At 44.4% G+C, this 15821-nt stretch overlaps 2 protein-coding genes across 6 annotated transcripts in view; one reads left to right on the top strand and one right to left on the bottom strand.

The window, feature by feature from the left end:
- Positions 1-1890: 1890 nt before the first annotated feature.
- LOC119169119 (uncharacterized) lies at positions 1891-11469 on the bottom strand. Of its 4 annotated transcripts, none has more exons than XM_075865645.1 (7): positions 8993-11469; positions 6887-6919; positions 6447-6479; positions 5383-5469; positions 5133-5177; positions 4980-5021; positions 1891-3528 (listed from the first exon to the last, which is right to left on the bottom strand). In XM_075865645.1, the coding sequence occupies exons 2-7, from the start codon at positions 6904-6906 to the stop codon at positions 3342-3344; spliced, it is 414 nt and encodes a 137-aa protein (XP_075721760.1). In that variant the 5' UTR covers positions 6907-6919; positions 8993-11469; the 3' UTR covers positions 1891-3341. The 4 variants fall into 4 exon arrangements, with proteins under 4 accessions (XP_075721760.1, XP_075721746.1, XP_075721755.1 ...); XM_075865631.1 differs by lacking the exon at positions 6887-6919 and adding an exon at positions 3755-3851; XM_075865635.1 differs by lacking the exon at positions 1891-3528 and adding an exon at positions 3577-4381.
- A 1174-nt stretch (positions 11470-12643) lies between these two features.
- The window catches only part of IntS14 (integrator complex subunit 14), a 36394-nt gene continuing 33216 nt past the window's right edge, over positions 12644-15821 (top strand). The window contains exons 1-2 of one of the 2 annotated variants that reach the window (XM_037412232.2): positions 12646-12774; positions 12995-13205. In XM_037412232.2, the coding sequence (XP_037268129.1) occupies positions 13044-13205 (162 nt within the window). In that variant the 5' untranslated portion in view covers positions 12646-12774; positions 12995-13043. Of the gene's footprint in view, positions 13206-15821 lie in introns of both variants that reach the window. The other variant, XM_037412231.2, reaches the window with a different exon arrangement.

Here is a 15821-nt window from a genome sequence, read left to right as displayed (position 1 = left end):
GCTGGCAGCACGAAAACGTTCAAAGCAAGCAAGGCGGTGGTGGGTGAGACCGTCCCTTCGCTCGCGAGAAGTGGCTGGCCACACAGGGCGTCTGCTTCCCGACTTGCGCTCGCACGACGAGGAGTATTTCCGAGAGTAAGTTTATGGTTGTTTTACGTGCTTATAAGATAGTGCATAACATGTTATCTCATTCTTTTTTTGGTGGTTAGCTTCATGTGGATGCCGCCACGAACGTTCGACACTTTGCTCGAACTGCTGCGCCCCGCAATATCCAAGCAGGACACAAACCACCGGCCTACAATTTCGGCGCACGACTGCCTGGCCATGACCATTAGGTAAGAGCGTGTGGTTTGAAGATTATTATGCTGTGGCTTATGGCTGCGCTTCGCTTGTTAGGAAGTTTCGCTTGGGCGGATAGAACGAATTGCATTTATGACATATGCGGGCTCGATGGTGCAGTCGTTACTGCGGTCGGCAGTTTAGGCGTAAATGAGGGGTTTGATTACGGCCGCATCGATCGCCTTTAGGTGGAGGCGAAATGCACTTTAGTTGGCGCGTTTGTTGCGCACGTACGTTAAGAATCTCAGGTAGTGAATATTTCAAAACCATCTGTTGTGGCTTACTGCGTAATCAGTACGTGGTTTCCGCTTGTAAAATCACAGAAAATAGGATTCTGCGCTACACAATGACATTACATTGTGGACGTGTCAGTTCCCGTTTTCTGTTATCCTGATGCACAGGTACTATATAGAGCGCAATTATGATGCTATAAAATAAGTGAAACACAATCCTCAGCTTTGCGAGTACAATTATGCACAAATTTTTAGGACAAATTGATGTGCTGTTCAAGGCACTCAAAGAGTATTCATGCCAAAAATATTTTTCGCATCGAGGAGGGAGAAGGTTCAACCAACCACCCTTTATGTATCTGCATGCACGACGGTGTGTGTTTGCACAAGTACACATGCGAAATTTCTCACAAACATGACCAGCGTTTAACCCCTGCACCTTGCTACAATTTTACGTATGTTCTGTTAAATTGACAGTGACACAATACACTGTGGACAGTAGCGCAGTGGCAATACATATTGTGGACGGTAGCACATTGTGTGAAAGCAATTCAAACAATAGACTTGAGTGATGTACGTTTTGCGAAATAGGTTCTCCTTGAATTTACAGCTTTTCAGAAATCCATGCTAAGCAAATTGCTACAGGTACGCTTAGGTTGCCCTTCTTCAACCTGAGTGATATGAGCACGTACGCTCTTCCATGAAAAGGTTGATGCATGCTTATGATTCGCCAAAATGTGTAGGCACAGAAATATTCACTGCATATACGACAGCTTGCGGAGTGCACAAGCAGTGCAACTGTTCGCGACCAGTCGCAAATGGTCGCGCGACCGCTCCTAGTTGCCGGTGTGCACCAGCCCTAATTAGGTTTAACTGTACAGCGCAATCCTTCTCTCAAAAGTGTACAATGGTTTTGTCCAAATGCGAGCAGTTGCTCACCTTGGCTGTCATGGAACTTGACATATCGAAATTTCTAAAGTTAGTCAGTAAATATGCATTCTATCAGAAGCTGTGATGATGCCGTAGAAAATAGACAGCAGAGGTAGCGCTCATTATTACATAAAAATGAGAAACACTTTGGCAATGTAGCGTCATGACTATGACACTGAAATGCAACTATGCGTGAGATTTTCAAGCTCAGCATGCTCCTTTTACAGTGTGTGTCTTCCATCATGGCTGTGCCGACAGAAATTTCACATGGCACTTATGCGTTTTAGGTATGCCAAGGAAGTGCGAGATAAATTGGCGCACTACTTCGTCACAGACGGTGAGGTGCCTTGGCAGGACAAAGTGGTGAACAGCACTTGAGGCGTACAAGGTGAAGGTGGGTTGTAAATGCATTTTATTGCTTACAGAACTTATGTACATAGCATCTTCTTAAGGTAAAGAAACAAGAGAAAAATCACCCGTGACACAACAGATACATTACAGAGAAAACTGTCATGTCCAAATATAATCATGAAAACACAAAAATAAATAATACATGTTAAAATATTTGAGTTATTGCAGGGTTATCACTACAATTATCACAGAAATAAGTTGCCCTAAAGAGGTCATGACACCCAATTTTCAACCATAATGTGTGTTGTATGAGCTGATTCTTGTATGTTCACATACAAGCTGGCAAAATTCGAGCGATTTGGTCAAGCTGCTAATTTTTAATCGCATATTTTTATAAACGAGCTAGTCGCGTGACAGTTGGGCAATACTGACGCACTCACTATCCATGACATCACGAATGGCTTGCTCGACAAGCTGCTGCACAGTGTGCAATCTGGCAGACGGTCGTCTTCCGTCATCAACTGCGCTTGCAATCAAATTTTTTCGCATTGTTGAACTCTCCACTAAACCTAAATGACTTCCAGGGGTCGAAACATGGCTACTGTGTCAGCAATGTAGTGCTGGTACTTGCAGCAAATAATTTCGGATGTCAAAATGGGTCCTGTGAATGTGCAAGGCATATACCATTTGCCATTGCTCCTTCGGCTTGTGACGTCTCGCATGCCATGACAAAATGGCGGTCACTTGTGGTAGGTTGAGTTTTAGGAGCCGAGCACTTCTACGGCATATTTTTGATTAAAATGATCTCTTAAGGCCCCTTTTCACACGTGTACTAGCACATTTTACTCTGTAGTTTTGTTTTTTACTGACAACCGTCAATTGTTGAGTGACCAGTCATGACCCCTTTAAGTTGAGACTAGAAAAGTGAACACAAGATAAAAAAAGATGGGTGTACGTCCAGTGGCGTAACTAGGGGGGGGCAAGGGGGTACAAGTGCCCCGGGCGCCACTAGGGAGGGGGCGCCAAGCCGAGTCCTCGGGTTGGCGCCCCCTGGAAAGGTTGTCAATGTTTTTTTCCGTAAAACCGCCTGGAAGGGGGGAGGGGCGAGGTTGTAATGTACGACTGGAAGTGGGGATGGTGGTGAAGGAAAGGGTTGCCGCAATGGCTTTTGCATCGGGAAAAGGATCCTCTATTTTCATTTTGCTGCGCTACCTCCGTGCCTTCCCATGACCCTCGGCTAAGCTTTGTTTTGTGCTCCGCAGCACTGGGTTAGATGAGTTTCAGCGAACCCCACCAGCCTCCCAAACCACTTACTGAAAGCTTCCCTGAAACCAACCACGTACGTAAACAAAATAAAATAAAAAAGTTCGAATGCACCTTTTTTGAGTAAGAACAGAAAACTCCAACGAAATAGCCGATCGTCCAACGACTAATCGTCCACGCAGCGGCGGAAGGAAGGGCGAATATAATCCGTGACCTCGGCACCAAAGGCTAAACAAAGGCGTTTATTCGCAGAGTTCTCTGGAGGAAAGACGGAGAAAGCGTGACACGACGGCGACGTTTGTTGATTCCCTGCATCGCGGGCGCCAGCAAAGCAATAGAAGGGCGGGGGTCAACGTTTCCCACATGCCATCCACCGCCATGGGCAGGTTCATCCTTTGGCCCAAAGAACACGCACCTGCGAAAAAAGCGCAGAGCGTAGTGTACCCGACAGCATGTGCCGACTGCCCCGCTTCGTACGTTGGAGAAACCAAGAACTTCCCTGAAAGAATGCGGCCGCACAAGGATGACCTCCATCAATGGAACAGCGAACGGAGCGAAACGGCAGAACACTCCGACCAGTTTAACCCCCATACCAGACCCGAGGGCGCGGTGTCTAGCTGGTTGCTTTGTTTTGTACTCACCCTGCATTCCTTGGGATGCACAAATAGCGCGAAAGCTTAGGTACGAGAAACTTGGGCCTGGGAAGCGCCCGTGCCGTCAAGATTTTTGCAGTGTGGACTGGAAGAGAACAATGACGGGTAAGGGACTTCCGGAAGTTTGAATAAAAAAAGAAAAATACTATACAAAAACGCGGGCGTAGCTCATCGAAATCAGAACTGGTGGCCCTTGGCCTCCGAAATGGCCCGCCGCGCGCCAGTAGGCAATCGCGGAAGCCTACATTAGCGCTTTTAATGGGGGGGGGGCGCGGAAATTATCACGGGCATAATGAGGGGCGCGGAAATATATTTGCCCTGGGCGCCGTCCTATCTAGTTACGCCACTGTGTACGTCACTGACATTATATAAACACTTCAATTTGCTTCACTGCTCTGATGCAATTTTGCCTCTGCTTCATACACCATAAGTTCTACTGCATGCATTACATCTTGTGCAATGTGCACTGGTAGCTCTCTGAGGCGTGCATCGGTACGTAGAGCGAAGAAACCAATGTTATCTTTTTTGATGACCCCCTTGTTCGCTCTGATGTGTTCAAGGTGCTCCATGCACGCTTGTGCCACAGTTTCATGGCTTGTGCCCTCTCCTGCATTGCTGCAAAGCAAGTGTGATCTGCGATTCATGCATATGAATGCTTTAAGGTTGCATTGTTACTTCGTGAAGCACCATTTAGCAAAAAAAACTGTTTGAGAACGACAAGGTAGAAACAGAAGAAACAAGACAGAGCACTGACTTTCAACTGATGTTTGTGCTTTTCGGCACTAAGAAAGAAAAAAAATATAGAGGAACTGAAGGAAATTAAATAGCACGCTTAAAAGATAAATGTGTCAATAGGGCGTCTACCTCTCTGTGAGAAATAAATGGGCTTTTGATCTTTGAAACGGACACTCGTGTTTTGGAACAGGGTGCTGATGTTCTGATATTAACGCCTAAATATTACGGTAGTTACATGGGTTCTGTCTGCCTTAGTATAAATGTGCCCACAATAAAAACATCAGTTTAAAGTCAGTGCTCTATCCTGTTTCTTCTGTTTCTACCTTGTCGTTCTCACACTCTTTTTTGTTACTATGTCTGTGTACCAACTTGACCGAGCGTTAACCTTATAAATAAAGTTTTGTATTTTGTAGCATGCGCAGGATTGTTAGAAAAAAATCTGCAAGTTTATCCTCTAAGAGTTAGCGGTATATCTCACCTAGCGCCCTCGCAGGTCCGTTGTCGTCTTGACGAGCGTGACCTGCAGTGAATTATACATATTGCTTAAATGTACAGAAAGAGATCCTTTTCGAAAAGTTGTGATTGTGATCTCTTGCCAGGAGTACCTAAAATAATTTTTTCGTTTACACACCGTTTTGATGGTGGCTGCTCTCTTGAGGTGGTTGCTGAAGCATCACTGCAGAAGGAGGCAGTATGATTATACAACTTATAAAGTGTTACAATTGCATGCAGCAGAATCTGGTGTGAAAACATTAGGCACATTCTCCAAATGTGCTAGAACATGAAGAAGGTTACAAAACATGTTTTTAAGATTTAATAGATTGGCTATCTATGCATGCCCTTCATTTGTCATTACTTAGATGGATTCATAAAGGTTTTACTCATTGCTGCAGGTGTCGACACCAGTCTCCTCAGCCGTATCAGGGGTACGTTCCGGTTCCGCTGCATGGCTTGGCCGAGGCGGTGATCTGCAGTGATGAAAACTTCTCTCTATGTATTTGATGATGCCACTAGTACATGAACAGTTTTAGGCATTCTTTGGGAGTTAAAATGCCATTATGATTTCACTCAACACGAGGTTTATTTTACACTTGCGTTACCTCTTGATTGAGCACTGCTGTATGGAAGGTGTGCATACAGAAGTTTAATGTGCCTATTATGTTAATAAAATGCTATGTAGGTTGCGCATCTAAATGAGAACAAGAGATATTGTCACGGAGATGAAGTAAAGGTAGAGGAAGAACTCAAGCAGCTGATAAGCACGCGAGGGTGTTAATCAGCCATTGTGAATCTTGCCTGTGGGTTTTCCCCTGTAAACGCATTTTGTACAAAAGTCTCTAACCCCGTAACAATATCTCACTGGCTATGTGAATGAAATTTATACAGTCAATCCTAAATGGCTGTGCAAACGATGTGTCTGATGAAACTATGCCTGCTGTCATTATGTTTCTTGAACACATGCTGCATACGACTTTTGCAGCATCATTTTACTGCTAGGAATGAGTGAATGCTTCACATTATTGAGCTCACTTGTATTGCAATCAGCACTGAGCACTTGTTAATAACGAATTGACATGAATGTGTTGCCAGTGTATGCAGATAATGCATTAGTTTGCTTAATTGCGGCCTATCGCTGATGAATACTTTGCTTTTTCAGAAATATTTGACGTTGTACAATAACCACATTCACACAGAAACAATGCCTGTGCCCTCATGTATTCCTGTGTGCTTTTGTTCAGTGTTGAGTGCTGAATGTATTTAAAAAAATGCAGTGGTTTGGGCCAGCTAACGACCTGAACACCGCCTTTCAAGCACGCTTGTATTTTTCATAATTTTGCAAAGTACAATCACCTAGTAATAAAAAATAATGTTTCTAGGTTCAAGTCCATGCGTGTACAGCTTCAAGTGCATGCACATGGTACCGAAAATTTTTGTGCATGCTCACCTCTCGTTAGCCTCTTCTGCTGTGATGTGGCTGCTGCAAGAGAACATGCAATATGTGATTCTGTCAGTGCTATTGTTTGCATTTTTAGAGCATTTTCACTGTTTTGCTACAATATAAGTACTTATGCTGCATTCTTGTAATGAATATGTGCAATGCTTGTCTATGAACAGCCTCATGACACATGCAATAAGCGATCTCTTTAGATTTTTATATTTTGTATTAAGCCTTCCTTTTTTTGGTAAATGAGAGCCGAGAATGACACAGAAAGTACACTCAATTCTCTCATTCTTACTGTTCTGTCTTCAATATTCTGTTTTGTGAAGCTGTCCACGTGTTACTTATACGGTATGCTATACTTTTTGCGTTGTGCTGATGCATTGTGCTATGCTAACCAAAACATTTCATTTTCTGTTCAATGGATGGTAAGCATTATTCATTACCTTTGGTCAATGGCACTCATGTTGCACAGAACCCTGAAAGAATGATGCACAGAGTTATTCTTCGTAGCTGTAGCCACAATTACTCGACATCAAAACAGCCCATTGCCACCATGTTCATGATCACATGCATGCCCACTGTGAATTACCTCTTGGGACTTCTATGTTTATGTTCAGTGTACTTATGTGTATTGATATGTGTGTATTTATGTGTATATATAACAGTCATGTGAATTAAATCAACTTTTTTTTTGTTTAGTACTCAATAGTCAGCTAATATTGAACTTAAGCCACAGGCTCAGATTCTCCTTCCATTAATTCAAGCATGGCCTCAAAATGGGGCCATTTTATTGTTCGAATGTCGGCTGCTCCGGCTCCACTTCTTTGTCTTTCACGTATGTCTTGTTGTTTGCTTTTGAAGATATCACGCAGGTTCTTAAATCGTTTCTCAACAAGGACACCTGAAAACAAAACTCTTGCTGTAAGAATGTATTGTGCATACTGTATTGCTGATAAATTTTCTACTTTATTTCAGCACAATTGTGAGCGGTCTTTATTTTCTTTGCCCAGATCATTTCGGCTGCAGCACCCTAGAAATCTGAATATTGGGCATCAAAATGAATCGCATGCCATCTAAACTTAAGTATTGGTAGGGGCTTAAACATTGCAAAATCTCTGCCCATGATTGAGGGAACCTGCAGCCGAGGGTTCCAGATATGCCGCCCACCTACTGTTTTCGACCGTCCACCTACATGTGCACGACATCACAGCTGATGCAATGATTAGTTGCGCAAAGAGTTATGTACACTGTTTCTTGAAGGTAAGCATGTCTGCCAAGCTATTGTAACAAAGAGGCTGTTTATACTGTCGGCAATTGAAGTTCACTTGCAAAAAGTCTATTTCATGAACCAGCACATGACGTCTTTTATCACCTTCAGAGTGAAACTTTCTAAGCATTACTGCATTGTGCAAAACTCCACAGGTGAGTATATACCATTGGTATCGGCCAAGCGAAACTGTCGTGTACAGTGGGAGCGATTGTTGTCAAACAAAAGCAAACATGTTAAATAACTTGAAAAGAAGGATGAAACTAACTAGAGCAAGATGACAATTTTTGAGAGAAAGAAATGCAACAAACATAGTATATGACTCAAAGTGTAACATAGAGAGAGCGAGAGGAAGGAAATTATAAGAAAATAAAGAGACCAAAACATGAAAACATACCAACACATAGAAGCAGACAAGAAAAATTGACTTTAAAATATAGGAACAAAGAAAACAAACAAAAACGAAGCACAGTTGGAAGCGGAGAGATATAACTTCTGAGAATAAAGGAATAATCGAAATATAAAGGCACCAATAGACAGAAACACAGTAGAGGAAAGCAACAGTTGTGAAGAAATGAGGATTAGATATGGGCCACATTACAGAGGAATCAATTCACCCATCTGTGCTTTCCTTCAGTGTTCGCCCAGCCCCTAGAACACTACCATATCTTTTTTTTTTTTTACGATTGCATGTCATTTGGCATCAACAGCATGTCTGACTCCCAAATCCGGACATTTGAGAGTGCTGCTAAACATGTTTTGTATGTCTTAATTACACGCTCCTCTATGGAGTGCACAAAATGCACTCAAAGCAGAAGCTACTTTGCATTCTTTTTTAAAACAGCACAACTGCAATGCATATGCAGAATTAAAGCGTAACACCCCCCCCCCCCCCTCACCACGCACTAGATATTATGCATTGCAAATGCCGCACGTTCACAAAAGCACACATTCCCTTGGCCAGACGATGACGTACAAACACAGCAAGGAGCATGCGCTAGGTGAGTTGGCAACTGCGAGCAGTATTTCGAACGTCTGAGCTTTATTATCAGCTATACAATGTTCTGTCATGTCGATTTCGATGTTAAACTCGGAAAGTCGCGAGAACAAACGTGCACACAACTGCGCTCGCATACATCACAGTCAATACATCTCATGCAAACTAAAACCTTGCAGTACAAATACCAATATTTTCATTGTTCATTCATTGGCAATGCCAGCCATGCAGTACACACCTGCTCTTGCTTATATAGCTACTGAAACAAAAAATCTCGGTACTTACTCGACATGCCGAACATGCTTTCGATCTCTGCCCAAGCCCGGTCCTTACACGAAGGTATGTAGCCGTCATTTTCGCGTCGAAGACTTTCTTGAAGGAAAAAGACGATGGTTGAAAGGTGCAGTGCCTTCAGTTTTTGAAGATTACCCCAAACACTTGCAGCCAAAAGGAAGCGCTGAACGAAGCACAGCAAGCATTGAAAAGCGAGCTTGTGCTCCGTTGAGAGTGGGGAGCGGTCATGCGACAAGCGGCGCTACTGGGCTGTTGCCACCTGCAGCACCCGCACCACCAGAACCTGAATGGGAGGAACCAGAGCCCATCGACACCGCCGATAGTGTTATCCAAACCGATCAGCGCAATAATGTTACGCATGATAAGGAAGGTGCACTCAAGCCTCGTGCATGTGACCGAGGTATTCAGGTCGACAGCAGGCAAGTGTCAAGTTTGCTGACCACAGTAAATGCCAAAGGGAAAAGAAAAGGACCTGAGAAACCAGGCACTTAGGTTGCAACGGACTGTAGAAAAGTACAAATTGGAGCTAAAAAAGCTGCAAGAAGATTCTTTGGCATCAGATATCTCGTATATCAGACAAAGGGCCACAGAGCAATAGCCTGCAACATTGTTTTTGCTAGACCAAATCACAAATTTTAAGAAAAAAAGGCCAACCTGGTCTGAAGAGACAACTCGTCGTTGCGTGGTCCTTCGACATTTGGCAACAAAAGCATACGAGCACATGCGACGTGAAACGCTTCTAAAACTTCCAAGTCAAACATCCCTGACGAATTACATTGGCACTACCAGCGGTGAGACAGGCTTCAGCAAACTGGTTGAAATCAGGTTAGCTACAGAAGCTAAAAACTTGGACAAGCCTCAGTCAAGGGTCTGCTCTCTCATCGTTGACGAAATGAGGATAAAAGAAAAGTTACAGTACCACAAGCAAAGGGATCGCTTTTTGGCCACGTAGATGTTGATCTAGAACAAAACAGCAGCAGCCCTGTTTTTAGCCAATTCACTTCTTTGTTTTGTGATTAGTGGCATGAGCACAGCATTCCTAATACCAGTGGCTTACTATTTTACGAAGGGACTTACCGGCGACCAACTTCATAGATTGATTGTTTTTGTAATGAAGAAAGTGGAAGCATGTGGATTTAAGATTGTACGGCTATAGTGACCGACAATCACAATGTTAACGTGAATGCCATCAAACTTCTCGGGAATGGATTGGCAACCTACAAGACTGAACATCCCTGTGACCCAGACAGACTCCTTTTCATGAGTTTCGACCCGTGTCATGTGTTAAATAACGTCCGGTCACAACTGTTGTCGCATGATATTGGGCCAAAATGTGAAATTTCTGCTTTGTTCATCAAGGACCTGTACGAGATGCAGAAAGGTTTAACTGTAAAACCTGTCCGATATTTGAGCCGGAAGCATGTTTTCCCTAATAATATAGAAAAAATGAACGTTGGAAGAGCTCTTCAGTTCCTCTCCCCAAGCGTGACGGCTGCTTCATAGAGTACTTGAAAGGTCAAGCTGGGCATACATGCTCCAAATCATTTTCCCATGCAGGCCCAACCATTACCTTCATGAAGAATTTTTACCGCTGGTTTGTACTGCACGACACAAGCGATACTGTGCAGCACATATATCAGAATTTTGCTGCATGATGCTCGACACTATGACGACGTTGAAGATCCTAGGCTCGAATGGCTTGAAGTCACCTTTCCATTGTATTTGGATGGGCTGAAGAAGAGGTGCAACCATCCGCGAGAATTTCTTGCGAAGGAGACGTACGAGGCTGTTCTCGTCACCACTTACTCTACAGTGGCATGTATAACACACCTGCTCACAGATGAGAACTTCTTCTTTGTTCTTACATGCCGGTTCAACAGTGACCCAATAGAGTCATTGTTTGGAACATTGAGGATGTCATCAAGCACAAATGACACGCTGGATGTTCGTGCTGCACTTTCGTGTCTAGAAAAAATCCTGAAGACCGGATTCGCTGCGGCTAGTGCAGCATCAAATGTTGCTCATGCTGAAAGTTCAACATCTGTGCCCCTACTTGCCGGTGCTTCACGTTCGCAACCGTCGTGTACTTTGTCCGTGCCGCTTCCTTCTACTGCAAACACAGATGTGCAAACACCACCTTCTATAAAAAAGGCAGTTGTGGTGTTGCAAAGGCTAACCGCTTCTGTGTTGGTCAGTACCTGCCATCTCTTCAAATATCGGCCACAGCATATGTAGGGGGCTACATTGCCCGTGTGGTGAGTGAAAAAGTGAACTGTGAAAACTGTGTCTCTGTGTGTTCGAAGCCAGCCAGCAACCAGCCGCTCCTACAGCTGACACGCCACCAGGACCGAGGTAGTTTGCTGTAACCATCTGACCAGCTCCTTTTTGTCCTTCATACTTTGCGAGCTTTTGCAGACTGTGCGCTCAAAGACAACCCGACTTTGGCAAAGCCACTCAGTACCTTGACAAAGTACACAATTCCAGCCCTCTGTGCGTCAAGGCTCCTTAAATGCCACAGTGATGGCAGCTATGACCACAGGATGTGACGCATGAACATCATATGTATTTACTTCCTCAGGCAACTCCTCTCGATTGGATAAACTTTTATTATTGAATAAACTTTACTCCTCTCGAACTATGCGTTTAATGTGACTGACAAGCAGGATGCTTGCAAATATTTCGCGAGGAAGCCACTTTCAAGGAAGTATGTAAGGATTTGAGAAAGGTTGTGTCCTTGTGTATTATGTGATATTTTATTTTGTCAACAAATATTTTCATTGCAAGCCATTTTATGCAGCGCTGTGATAAATATTCTCTTATGCAATTTATGATATTTTTTCTTGTCAGCGAATGTTTTTTATGGGTCTGAAAAATAGTTTTGTGCAATTTATGATCCTTTTTTTTTTTGTCAGCAAATGTCTCACTCTTAGGCCAATGTATGCATGGTTGTGAAATATTGTTTCCTTGTGTAGTTAACGTTTCTTTAATTGCCACCAAATGTTTTACTTAGGCCGATGGATGTAAGGGTGTGAAAATCACTGTCTGTGTAATTTTATATTTATTTCTTTGTGCGCAAGTGTTTTAATAGCGGGGCAGCATATGTACGGCTGCGAGAAAGGTTGCTTTCTTCCAATAAATTTTTTTTTCCTTGTCACCTGGTGATTTAATCCTAGGCAGCAGGTTTGACCCTGGACAGAGAAACAGCATGCCTTTTTCTTAATGTTGGGTTAATATTTCACGAGATATTTTGAATTGGGACAGCAAATTGGTTCAGTTGGATTTGGTTAATGGTGGACCGTAGACTAATTTTGAATCGGGTTTTGTACAAACTTGCTCCGCGGCCGAGCGCCAAGTCAGCAACTGCGGGTTTTGCCAAGTCTTGTGTTTGTTGCGAGCGAGCTCAAAAGCTTAGCGATCGAGTAGGCCTTGCTTCTACCGATCATTGTCAGCATCTCAAGAAACCCTGAAGTCGAAAAAATCGCGACACGAAACTAGCAGCCGCACCTGCGCAACTGATGCGCGGGCAGCGAGCAAAAGCGGCGAAAGACCGCGAAACCCTATTTGGGTGGCGGCGCTTGGCGGTGAACGGTTGTACTCGCGCCGACGGTCGCGCTTTTTGTTCTCCTCCCCATCCACCAGGCACTGAAAGTTATAGAGGAGGCACTGCCACCGATAACCCGGCAGGCAAGAGAAATTTAGGCGGCTATGTTTTGATAGAACAGCCCAAAGGTTCAGTTAGGTGTTCTGTGGCTCAGTTTCCGTTCTCTAATCTGGTAGGTATTCTGTGGTTGGAATGTGTGATGCGCCCTCCAAGATGTATACGACACTGACACATTCTTATTGAACGGGGGCATAAAAGCTTCGTCTAGTTTTCAAGATTATCATTTTTTATAGTCGCGAGAGTGACGAGTTGTGTGCAAGCTCGCTTTTCGTTGACATTCAAGATGTGAACAGTTGGCCTTGTGACATGCGAGAAACTTTCGGCCACGGCAGGGGACACCTATACCACTGTGTTTAGACGAGCGACTTCTCGGCGTTCAAGATGCCGACGGTGATCCTGCTGGACGTGTCGCTGTCTATGTGTCGACCCGTGACGACATCCGACAGCGCGGAGTCGCTACAACTGCGGCAACTGGCAGTGCACGGCATCAATGCCTTCCTCGATCATATGGCACAGCATTGTAAACTAGAATTTTGTGCAATGGTAAGTGGGCGTGCACAGTTTCCACATGTGATGTGAAATATATCGGAATTCTTTAAAGTTGTTGGTGAGAAGACAGGAATGATGCCTTGATAGGTAGGTCGTTTTAAAACTTTGGGCTGAAAAAAAAAAAAAAAAGAGAAGTAAAGCCGAAACGTTTTTATATATGTGGAGAAGCCATCAAAAACGCTTATTGCACATCGTGAGCTGGGTAACGGCAGTGAATATACGAGGGGACGAAAAGAAAAAAAATAAAAGTGGTAAGAAAAAGGTGTTTTGCGTAAATTCAGCTGTCGGCGTGACACCTAGCCTCACACTTGGTCGTTGCCTTCCTGTTGTCTGTTTGCTGGCATTTTCTTGCTCAGAGCATACTTTGTACGTGTACCCAATTCCACTGTGCATGCTAGCACTGTCCCATATTAGGGCACATTCTATAGCTGCAATAAATATATTTAGCTTATAAAGAGCAAATAATGACAATACCTTGCTTGTTTTTGATGTAGAGTTTTGCAACTTGAGAGACAGACTAGCCAGGGGTACGATCTGGTGCACACTAAGAGTGATGGAAGTGCTGCTTCAATTGCTCCAAACTGCTGCAAATGAGAAATGCAGCTCCTTGCTTCTCCAAACAGCAATTTTTGATAGTAATTGCTCCAAACCTGCTTCGAAATGGCACTGAGAGAAAGAATGACAAACTTTTCCAGTTGAACCAGCTCACAATTCCTAATGAAACTGAAAAGAATCTGTATACTATCATCCCAGTATGCTACTAGTGTTCATCATTATCGGCTATGATCTCATTTGTGTGACAGGAACTGCCATATTAACTGCCTTTTGGCAGTTATTTTTTTTTTCAGCTAGACTTGCAGGCTAGTGTGGTGAAATGGTAAATAGGCTATACTTTTATCTTGTACCGATTACCTATTGTCTAATTGACAACAGTTCAGTGGTGCTGCGGTTACTTCTAAAATGTGGGTATCAGCTTTAATGGTTTGGCTTGGTTTCTGCTACAAATAATAGTACTTGAAATATGTAGCTAATCTTACAGCACATATTTGACAACTTTCAATTATTTCTTTCTTGAAATTTACACTGATTGTTGTCAGCAAAACATATTGTAGCGCGGACTGAAAGAGCGAGAAAGCAGAAAAGGTAGAGAGAGATGGTGATTCGGCAGTGACTGTTGAGCACTGGCATTTTCAGTGTAAATAAACCCATCACATCCGTAACAGCTTTGGTGAAGGTGCTGGGTAATTCGCTGTCCTGGATACCGCAGCAGAAGTTAGAAAAAGCAGACACTTAGCTGGCCTACCCCCGTACAACATCAGCATGAATGACGACACAGCAATCCCGTTGGCGTATACGCTGCTGCATCCGCCAGTGCCACTGACATGGCACAAGGTGGCTGTCGACCTCAACAACCACACTACTGGGCGCCTGAACCACGGATATTCTCGAGTAAAACTGACAAAGACGTGAATGCTTGGCTAAAACACTACACTAGAGTGAGTCGCTTCTACGAATGGGGCGCGCCGGTGAAGCTCGTGAACGTAGTATTCCTTGCCGGGACCGCTTTGCTTTGGTTTGAGAACCATGATCATGTCTTCATCACTTGGGATATAACTCCTATTTGTTGAGGAACTGAAGGCCTGCTTTGGGGACACGTGTTCTACGAAAAAGAAAGCTGAGCAAACGCTGTCACGTAGGGCTCAGTTGCCCGGCGAAACGTGCACACCCTGCATCGAAGTGGTATTTAAGCTTTGCCGGATGGTCAACGCAAATAATTCTGACGAAGACAGAGTCGGTCGTTTGTTAAACGGCATCGCCAAAGACATGTACTATTTTCTCATAACGAAAGAGAACTTGAACACTCCTTCTATTTTCAAGCAGCAGTGTCGCGCATTTGAGGCGTTGAAGACCCGGAGAATTTTACCAAAGTTCAGGCGCTTGGACAATGTTCCCACTGTTGCAAGTATGGACATCGCCACCTGCGAAGACATTCTCTTCCACGTACGTCGAGTAGTTCGAGAAGCGCTCGTACGACTTCAAGCAGGTGATGCTCACAACCAATTTTCGTTCGCCGCGTGCCCCGCACCACTTCTCTTCTGGATGCAAAGCGCCACGTCGAAAACCGACGGTGCACAGAAACTGCAGATTTCACCTCGCGGCTTCCGTTTTCCCCGACCGGTCACGGCTACCACCGGATGTCATCATCTCGACGTGCCGCTGCAGACCTCCGACCATCGTCAACCAGGCTTCTACCAGAAAACTACTGTGCATCATCACGAAATGTTCCTGCAGAGCACAACCTGTCTCCGCGTACTTCTGCCACCTCTGCTCCTGCTAATGTAAGCCGACAAGTTCCCGTTTGCTACACATGCGGTCTCAGAGGGCATATTTCATGCTTCGGTCCGAGCCGGCCGCCTGCGCCGCCACGTTTTTCGACGTACCCGGCTCGTATGCACGAAACTCCTGTGCCCCCAGGTTTTTCGATGTACCCACCTCGAATGCACGAAACCTGGACCGCTCACCCGGCCGACCACTGTCCCCGAGAGCAATGGCCTAACGAATTTCGCAGCGAGTCCCTCGTCTCCGAGCGAAGCCTGATGCCACCTCCGG

The sequence above is a fragment of the Rhipicephalus microplus genome, chromosome 1 (assembly GCF_043290135.1).
Source record: "Rhipicephalus microplus isolate Deutch F79 chromosome 1, USDA_Rmic, whole genome shotgun sequence".
Classification (NCBI taxonomy): Eukaryota; Metazoa; Arthropoda; class Arachnida; order Ixodida; family Ixodidae; genus Rhipicephalus; species Rhipicephalus microplus.
Note: the sequence above shows the minus strand (reverse complement) of the source record. Positions and strands in the feature narration are given on the sequence as shown.

What these genes read in the sequence shown, in the direction of transcription:
- LOC119169119 (XM_075865631.1), bottom strand. An exon ending in CGGACCTGCGAGGGCGCTAG is followed by an intron (nt 3,852 to 4,979) that starts GTGAGATATACC and finishes GTTCTCTTCCAG; the next exon opens with TCCACACTGCAAAAATCTTG. An exon ending in TGCATCCCAAGGAATGCAGG is followed by an intron (nt 3,529 to 3,754) that starts GTGAGTACAAAA and finishes CTTTTTTCGCAG; the next exon opens with GTGCGTGTTCTTTGGGCCAA.